Genomic DNA, 9,592 nt, shown 5'->3' with positions numbered 1-9,592 from the left:
GTTCTGTAGATTCACGGATTGCCAGGGAATTACCTTAACATTCTTGACCTAGGTTGTAGAAAATGGGTCACGTTTTAAAAATGTGCATTAGCATCTTAAAGGACCGAAAGCCCAAATGTTTGCACATTTCCAGTTGAGTGAGTTGAGGCATCCTGATCATCCCACAAGCTCTGGACAGAACTGATATTAAAAATAAAGATGCCACGTACAACACATATTTAGGGTCTACGTAGGACATAATCACGACTGCAATGACGCACACAAGGTTCTCAGTTCATATAATTTATTGCAGTTAGCACACAGTTTAAAAATTCACCAACACACCAATAGTACAAAACTAAACAGCATTATAAGTTATTCCCCCCTCAGGAAAATAAAACATACTATGATTGTCAAAGCTAGATGTCAGTCTAAGTTTTAGAACAAAGGAAGAATGTGAAACTAATAAAAGGAAAAAGCAATCACTCACAATGACCACAAAAAGAAAATCCAAAAGAAAGTCCGTTTTTCTCAGACATTGATTGTCTCCTCTAAATTAATAAAAATTATTTTAACATAAACTGTATTTAAAAAAACTAGAAACTCTTCAAGTAACTAAAGATAATGCTCCAAGGCCATTTTCACAGCTTTTTTTTGTTTGTTTGTTTGCTTTAAATGCCATTACAGCCAAATTAACACACATTTGACCAAATATTTCCAAAACAGTCCAGCAACACACAATGGAGTTTTCCATTCAGTATCTTAAGCACAAAAATAGGCTATGTTTACAGTAGTTAAGGCGATCAAATTTTAAACAAAAGCAATTAAAAAAAAAAAAGGGAAAAACAGCAAACGTTTTCCATGCTACTCCCATAGACCTTATTTGTAAGTGCAAGACAGGAAAACAAACACTGTGCAAAATGCTTTTGCCCTGCGTGCTGGTCATTAAAACCACACGTTGGGCTGCAGCCTCTGCTGCCCCGATACACATAGTCTACTAACCCCCTTCCCCACCTTCCCCACGCCAATCAAGGCCATCCAGTCCTTTCAGCCCGGGGCTTTTTCAGTCCATAGAATCTTTTCATGAGTCCGGGGTGGGGGGGGTGGGGAGGATGAAGGCAGGGAGGGGGAGGGAGAGAGGGTGGGTGGGTAAGGGAGCAGGGAAGAAAAAGAGAAGGGGAGCCACCCCTCCCAAAAAAAAGGAAGAAGAAAAGGAAGAGAGAGAATGACCTATTGTCGGTTTGTGCAGTAGTTACTCTAAAAACGCTCAGCTGGGTAAATGTGTACACCTAAACTTTTGAGCCGGCATGGGTTTTGTGCAATTAGAAGTTTGTTATAAATGCACACTGCACATGCAAATCTTTAAGCCGTTTGTAAACATTTATATTTTCCTTGTTATGTAGCGAAGTTATCAATTTGCAGCTTAAGTTTGTATTCAGCTTAACAGTTTCAACTTAAAGACAGTGGGAAAGTCAATTTAAATTATATAAAATAAAAATAAAAACAGTGCATTTACGTTCTTCATAACACCAGTTTTTTCCCCCAAACGGTGCTATTTTTTTTTCTAAGGAAATTAAATAATTTTCAACTCACTCGTTAAAGTTATACAATGCAAACAAAGACAAAAAATATATTGAAACTCATGCATTTCTGTAGCGTTAATATTTACTTTTCAAGACTCAACTAAGAGCATCAACACAACCTGTCAAGTTCTTTGACACCCCCCCAGCCCGTGTAATCAGTTACAGTATACAAGAACAGTAATTCACATTTTTCAACACACAGTTCAACACTGCTGAAGCTGCAATATCCTTTTTCATCCCAAGCAAACCTTCACAAAGACAGCGTCCCAGTGATCCCAGTGTACGTTCAGAATTTCTCTCATTGGGAACCGTCAGAAAACCAGAAGTTGCCACAGAAAGTTTTAAGTCAACTGCTTGTTTAAAAATAGATAATCCAGCATTTCAGAAATTTTCCATTTGGGTCTAAAAGCATTCAGGTTTCCAACAGCCAGAAAAGATTCATGCAATTTTGTGACCTATAAAGAGGCTAATCAAACTGGAGGGAATTTCTACTCTGAAAAAGGAAAGGGGACGACGACGACGACGACGACGACAAGAAAAAGAAAACAGAACAGAACAGAACAACCAAACCAAAACAGAAACACAAAACCAAAACAACGTGGAAAAAGAGCGAGAGAGAGAGAGAGAGAGAGAGAGAGCGCTCAGAAGACAATGCAGTGGCGACAGAATCAAGCCCTGTGAGAGCATCCTGTGACAGGACGAGTTGTTCCAGAGGTCCTCGTCGGCTTCCTTCCCCGACCCCCTCGGAGGAGAAGCCCCCGCTAGTCTCCAACTTGCTCCAAAGTCTCTTTTACCAGAACGCTAAATTAGTGAGAGTCTCATGCTACTCTAAAGTGCAAAACCGAGTTAACGCCCCGACGTTTTAGTTCCAGGAAACAAGGCTGCTTTTAGACCGTACCACAACTAGATAGAGATCTATGTATAGATACGCATATATATATATATATGTATATATATATATATTATTTATATATATATATATAGATATAGAAAATTATTTCCAGAGTTCTTGCGAGCTATCTTCTAAGGTCCAGTCTCTGACAGTGGGCAAGCTCAGGGCTTCGCTTTTGACCGACAACGAGTTCACCAACTCACAGTGGAACTTGCGGATGTGTCTGTACAGGTCCCCCGACTGCGTGAACCTGCGCTCGCACCACTTGCAGGCGTGCGGCTTCTCGCGCGTGTGCACCACGGCGTGGCGGCTCAGGTTGTGCGAGTACTGGAAGCTCTTGCCGCACTGCGTGCACGTGTAGGGCTTCTCGCCCGAGTGGGTCCGCTCGTGGCGCTTGAGCGTGTACATGCACGAGAAGGTCTTGCCGCACAGCGAGCAGGTGGGCACGTTGACGTCGGCGGCCGGCTTGCTGCGCAGCCCGTCCTGCTCGCGGAAGTGCGTGCTCAGGTGGATCTGCAGGATGTGCGGGCTGGGGAAGACCTTGTTGCACAGCGGGCACATGAAGATCTGGCCGGCCGGGCTCAGGATGTTGGACACGTAGGGCAGCAGGCTGCTCTCCATGCCGCCCTCCACCGGGCCGCGCTCGGCGTCCGGGGTCATCATCTCGTCGTCGCTGCCTTTGTCCTCGCGCTCGAGCTCCCGCAGCACCGAGTCCTCCCTCAGCGGCGCCAGGTGCGCCGGCTCATACTGTACCCTGGCGTTAGTGCTCCCGCCCTCTTTCACAGCGCTATGTTCCATGTCATAGTCACTAGCGCCAACCTCGCTCTCCTCACAGGAAGCCTCTTTCTCCACCTTCACCTGCACCAGGTTGCTTCTCAGCACGTCCTGTGAAGAGAAATAAGAGCTGTTCAGATTTTCAACTCCTGACAGGCTGGACTTGACAGACAGGTCCAGCACACAGTCAACATCTGCCGAATCCCTCACGGAGGTGACAGACCTCTGGGACAAAGACTCGCTGGAGCTGCACGGACTGGCCACTGTTTTGCCGGCGGCGGCGGCGGCGGCGGCAGCGGCGGCGGCGGCGGCGCCGTGGGGCTCGGGCTCCCCGCCCGCCGGGGGGAGGCCCGCCGAGTCCGAGGGCAGGCGCATCCACATGGTCCCCGGCTCGGCCGCCAAGTCCCTCTTGCCCGGCAGGAGGTTCAGTTTGTCGTCTTCGCCCTCGTCCTCGTCGCTGGGCAGGTCGCCGGCCATGTGGCTGCTGCCGTCCGAGAGGCTCTCGACTTTGTCCGAGCAACTGGAGGCGTCCTCCTCCTTCTTGGTGCTGTCCGCCTCCGTGGTGGCTTTCTCTTTCAGCTTCTTTTTGCAGACTTTGACGATGTCATACATGTGCAGATAACTGGCAGCTGCGAGCACGTCTTCAATGGGCAAGTCTTTGAACTGGAGTTTCCCTTCATACATGAATTCCAGCAGGAGAGCGAAAGCTGGGGCTGTAACAATGTCGCTGTTCAGATGAACAATGTCCCTTTTGTCCAGCTGGTCCTTGTAAAAGAGGTGGAAGTACATGCTGCACGAAGCCAGCACAGCTCGGTGCGCGCGGAACTGGGCATCTCCCACCAGCACGGTGCAGTCACACAGGAAGCCCTGGTGCCGCTGCTCGCTCAGACACTGCAGCAGATGTCTACTGTGGTCTGGGAACTCCATGCTGTCTTCATAACCTGCGGACAGACAGACTTCTCGTGAGAGCCGGCTCAGGAGCAACCTTCCAGCGCTCGGGGGCCGCCGGTCCCCCCGCGCACACACGCACGCGCGCGCACACACACACAAACACACACACACACACACAAAGATAGTGACAGTGATTCGGCTAGGGCCGCCGAGGTACACGTCCCTGCATTCTAATCAGGCTTCTGACCCCGGGACTACCAGATCATTCGCACAAAACCCAGTCCACGCGAGGAGCAGAAAAAGTGCACTTTGCAAACTTCCTCGCCCCAGCCCAACGGTCCCTGATGCATCTCCACCTTCCTGGAACTTTCAGTTAAGTTTCAAAAGCCTTCATTTCAGTGCAGTCTCTTACTGAGAAGAGGAATTCAGCTCTCTTTCAGAAGTGAAGCTACTCACCAAATTATGTCCCACAAAACCTACAAAACAGCTTTAATTTCAAAGGGAACAGCTCATGGAATGAACAAAGAGAAGTCCCAAACACGTTCTGAAAGATTCAGAAAACTTGTTCAACCGTCCTTATTTTATTACTTTTGATACATGACTGCACTTAGAAAGCTCAATTTTAACGCACACACTGGCTGAATCGAGGGGGAAAAAATGAAATCGCATAATTAGCCCAGAAATTAGCAAACAACTCACTTTTAAAGTCAGAGTGTTACAACAACAAAAGCCCTGTGTATAAAAACAGATGTTAATGCCTTAGGATTTGCAGGTATGGCACACATGTACGAGATCAGAGAGAACTACACCAACAGATGGAAAAGATCATCTTTACTATGAACGAATCCAAATATTTTTAAATGAATTGAGAAAAAAAAACAGTAATATTTCTTTGTAAAAATCTGTACATCCAGAATATCAGGAACCAGAAGGGCTTCACTGAACTCTGAAAATTCTCATCTAAACTTTGATCTGTTGCAAAGCAAATGAATTCCATACTAAAATTATTTCAAACTTTCAAATGAAGGCGTATCGCATTCAAAAGCTTTACAGGTTCAACATCCACCCCCCCCCCCACCCCAAAAGCCTTGCTAGAAAAAGAGAAACTATTTTTTTTCCCTGACTCTGCCTTACCTCATGCGACAGAAAATACTTTGTTTCATTAAAACTTGATATATTTTTGCTTTCCCACTAGCTTCTATTCTTTCCAATATGCCCGGCTGCCCTTGTTTTCTGGTGAAGGAGGGGGAGATGGAGAGGAAAGGCGAAGATGTACAAAGGGTCAAAATTCAACTGCAAAATTCAACTCCTTAAAAAATTCAAGAAAACCCGACTTCCCCTTTCCTGTGACCAGAAGCAAGGTTCCACACCAAGCAGCTCAGAGTGCATGTGGGCAACGGACACACAGCAATTTAATATTCCAGAAATTACCTCCCTGCTTTTTCTCCACTTTGCCCAAGATGGACCAAAACTTTCACCCTAGCCCCCCAAATACCTTTGCCACAATGCCACCGCTAGAATAAACCAAGATTTACAATACAATCACTTTAAGTGCCCCACAGCTAACATCAATCCTAATCCTTGAGAGGGCTAAAAATAAAGATTGGAGGGCAGCTCACAAGGTAGCCGTGATCAAATTAGGAGGCTGAGAGGACAGAGAGGGACGAAGAAGGAAGCTTATAAACATCTGATCCAGCTGACTGTGGCCATATGGCAGCTGCTGCCCAGATAAAGAGATTAAGAATAGAGGAGTGCGATTACAGCTGTCTGGCCAATTCAGGCAGCTCAAATCTACAAGTTCTAAATTAGTCGCTAACACAAAAACTCCTGCAAATAATTATTGTTATGCTGAAATAAAAGCTCTCTTAAATATATATTTGAAAGAGAAATGAGGAAACCAGTCACACTATTCTCCTGGGGACAAAAGTTTTTTTTTCCCCCTTTTAAAAAAACCTTCGGTTTCAAAAGCACTACAGCTGTATGTTTCAGTAGTGCTGCTGAATGTTTTGAAGAATAAAGTTTCACAGTGGAATTAATTACACAACAATCTAGCTCCTTAACTAGAATAATCTTCTCATATAAGTTTGAATGCTGGATTCCAGACAGTTGACAATTTCTCTCCCCCCTCTGCCCCACAAGCAAAAGGAATCTAAATAGCAGTGAACAACCACACGAAGCATTTTAATCCAAAGTGATCTCGAAAAGCAACATTTCAAAGCCTTCCTTCACATTTCAAAACTTGCAATATTTCTGTGTATTAGTTATTTACTTGCTCGAGCAAAAGGGATAAAAATTAAAACTAAACAAGCCCAAGACTCCCAACTCCAGTAAGATGTTCATTTAAGACTCAGTTTCATATATTATTCCTAAACTGGGTTAGAAAAGTAATGTGATTTTTTTTTAATTAAATAAACAACACACCAAAACAGAAATATGCTCCGTCTAATCTCTTGCTACTCCTACCTTTAGGACACATAAACCTGATTAAGTCCTTTCCTCTGAGTCTCGCTGGCTCCAGGTCTGTTACATCGGTGGAAAAAAAGCAGACTAAGAGAGACAGATGCAAAGTGGAGATGATGTTAGAGAGGAATAAGATACCTTCTCCACCACAGATCCGCACACACTAACTCCCTGTCTGTGTGTTAGAATAAAAGGCTGAGGGATGGCAGGCTGTCAGCTGCTCTGACATCATGTTCAGATGGAAATGCTACCTCCAGCTGTGCTCCTTTTAATGCCATATGCTACTCCTCTACACTCCTGCCACCAGCTTTTTCTTAGGAGAACTTTTCTCTTCTGTTAGTATAAACAAAATACTTCAAAGTCTCCCTTTTTTTCCAAACTTTCTAACAGAAAGAAATGGAAAAACTCAGCATATGGAGTTCTACTGTATTTATGGAATAGCAACACTTCTGTCTTAAGTTGGTGGACTGGCTTGCATACTGACAGCACACTCAAGCCACGGTGCTATGCAGGAAATCCAGATTCACTTTTATTCAACTCCAACGTTTAGTTTCAAAGGCAGCTTAGGGGATATTTTTAAACCAACCCAATTGACATCTCCAGTCCCATTTCGACATTATTACGGTACTTTCATTTTTTTTTTTTTTCTTTTCTGCCCAGATAATGGCATACGTGTCTCAGAATGCTGGAAGACGAGACAGAACTATTACTCCGGCCCGGTTCACCTTACGATTTCACTCTCATTTTAACTGTTTTGTCTCCTACTACCTTCTCGATAAAATCTCTCACACTACCACTTCATGCAAATTTCCACTCTCGGTATCAACAAGGTGAAACTGCACTTTCTGAAATCCTGGAAAGAACTTCAGCTCCATGAGACAAATTAATAAACTGATACAACCTGCTACGGCCACTTAAAATGAGCGCTGCACCTGCCTATCTGATCTGACCCTCCGCTCAGAAAAAAGCAGAACTTTGTCTTCCCCTTGATCTGTGTCCCATAGCAATCTTTTTTTGGGTCGCTTTGTAATGTTTCACAATCTCGGGAAAACCTTTCAGCTTTCAGTAAGAAGGGGGGGGGGCGCAGATCTCCTAAGTTTGGGAACTTTTAGCTCGACTTTGTGGGTCTTTTCTAATGGCTGATGAAATCCTCACGTAACCCCAGGCTGGGCTGACCAGCGCCCTGCAAGGTGCTGCGACATCTGTGAATGTCAGATACATCTCCACAGACTCTGGGGACGGTGAGGCGTAGAAAAGGCCCGAGGCGCGAGTGTTGCAGCCCTGGTGATCAGCCCCCACCCCGTCCTCATCAGGAAACCGCGGCAGAGTTAGAGAGTAACAAAAACCAACGTCTCTGTCCAGTCCTCACTTTGCCAAAGTCACAAACCTAACTTTCTCTAACTTCGCGGTGAATGACATAATGACGAACGCCTGTTCGAGGCGGCACTCTTCGGAGCTGCATTCCTCCTCAGCCACACAACCTATTCTCCACAAATGCCCTCGCCCCATTCCAATATATCAGACATTAATCACCCCATTTACCCAGTGGGGTGGGGGGTGAGTGACAGTTTAATGAGTCCCAAGCACCGCAATGGGCCAGCGACTCCCACCCGACAAATCAACCCCTTCATAGTCTTGCTACCGCGGGGTCCAGAGAGGGTTTGCAAGGTTGGGGTTTTTGTTTTGGGGTTTTTTTTTTTTTTTTTCCCTAAGGAGTGGGGGGCAAGGGTTCGGAGTGGAGAAGAGCGGAGCGGGGGAGAAATGCAAATCTCCATGTAGTTCACCGTGCAGAAAACACACGGGGAAAGAGGAAGGTTAAACCACAGGGAAGGAGGTGGAGGGCGGAGAGCCGGTGCAGCAGGAAAACACCTTAAACAGCAGACGAGAAAACAGACCCGGGTCACAGCAACAACAAAAGAAAAGTCGTAAGAAGAAGCCCGCGGGAGGAGGGTGGCTGCTACCGCTTCCCCGACGCCGCGGCGCGCGAGCCCCCGGGGCCTCCCGGCAACTGCACCAGCCCGGGAGGGGCCCCTCCCCCGCCGGTCCCCTCCCCCCCCCCCGGGCGCCACTGCAGCTGCACCGGTCCCCGGAGCCGCGGCCGTCCCGGGCGCCGCTGCAGCTGCGGCGGCTCCCAAGCCCCCTCCCCCAGCCCGCCGCCCTCCGCACCCGGGAGGCGCCGCCGCAGCTGCACCGGCCGGGAGCCCGCCCCGCGCCGCAGCTGCACCGGCCGCGGGGCGGGCAGGCGGGGGGCGGGCTGGGGGGGGGCGCGGCGCGGAGCCGGCGAGCCCGCACCCCGCCCGACCCCGCAGCTGCGGCGGCCCCGTCCCCGCGCCCGGCCTCCCGCAGCTGCGCCGCCCCCCGCCGCCCCAACCGCTCCAAGCACACAAACTAACTCCACTCGCGGGGGCGCCCCCGGCCCGGCCCGCCCTCCGCCCGCTCTGGCCCGCCGGCCGGGGCCGCACAGCTGGCGCCCCCCGCCCGCCACGGGGGCCGGGCGCGGAGGGGACGCCGGGTCAGGGGCCGGGGCCGGCGCCGGGACTCACACGGAGCGGCCCTAAGTCACCGCGTCCCCGCCGCCGCCGCCGCCGCGTCCTCCGCCTCCTCCTCCTCCTCCTCCCGGCCGCCGCCGCCGCCGCCGCCGCCGGACTTGGTGGGCTTCCTCCTCCTCTTGCCCCCCTCCCTCCCGGCCCCCCCGCCCCCCAATCCCGGCTCCGTCGCCCGCTCCCCCCTGCCCCCTCCCTCCCTCCCACCCACCCCCGCTGGCAGCCGGAGGAGCGCGGCGGAGCGAAGAGGGCCCCACTCTCAACGGCTCCCCATGGCAGCAGCCCAGCGGCGGCCGCAGCCTGCCAGACACAGCGAGGGAGCGAGCGAGGGAGCGAGCGCGGAGCCGCCGGCCGGGGAAGGGGGGGGCGGGGGACGGGGGGGGGCGGCCGGGGGAGGGGGAGGGGAGGGGGCGGGAGGACGCACCACGCACGCACGCGGCGGCGCCGGCCAGATGTTCCCCCCCCCGCCC

At 49.8% G+C, this 9,592-nt stretch overlaps 1 protein-coding gene across 3 annotated transcripts; it reads right to left on the bottom strand.

Annotated features, from left to right (window-relative positions):
* Positions 1 to 266: 266 nt before the first annotated feature.
* Positions 267 to 9,238, bottom strand: ZBTB18 (zinc finger and BTB domain containing 18). Of its 3 annotated transcripts, XM_082703870.1 has the most exons (3): positions 6,583 to 8,573; positions 3,452 to 4,169; positions 3,203 to 3,339 (listed from the first exon to the last, which is right to left on the bottom strand). In XM_082703870.1, exons 1-3 carry the CDS (start codon positions 6,593 to 6,595, stop codon positions 3,330 to 3,332), a joined length of 741 nt encoding a protein of 246 aa, XP_082559996.1. In that variant the 5' UTR covers positions 6,596 to 8,573; the 3' UTR covers positions 3,203 to 3,329. The 3 variants fall into 3 exon arrangements, with proteins under 3 accessions (XP_082559995.1, XP_082559994.1, XP_082559996.1); XM_082703869.1 differs by lacking the exon at positions 6,583 to 8,573 and adding an exon at positions 9,123 to 9,238 and having other exon boundaries at positions 267 to 4,169; XM_082703868.1 differs by having other exon boundaries at positions 267 to 4,169; positions 6,583 to 8,567.
* Positions 9,239 to 9,592: the final 354 nt, after the last annotated feature.

Source organism: Mustela nivalis, assembly GCF_964662115.1.
Source record: "Mustela nivalis genome assembly, chromosome: 16".
Lineage (NCBI taxonomy): Eukaryota > Metazoa > Chordata > Mammalia > Carnivora > Mustelidae > Mustela > Mustela nivalis.
The sequence above is the reverse complement of the archived record's forward strand: the minus strand, read 5'-3'. Positions and strand labels throughout refer to the sequence as shown.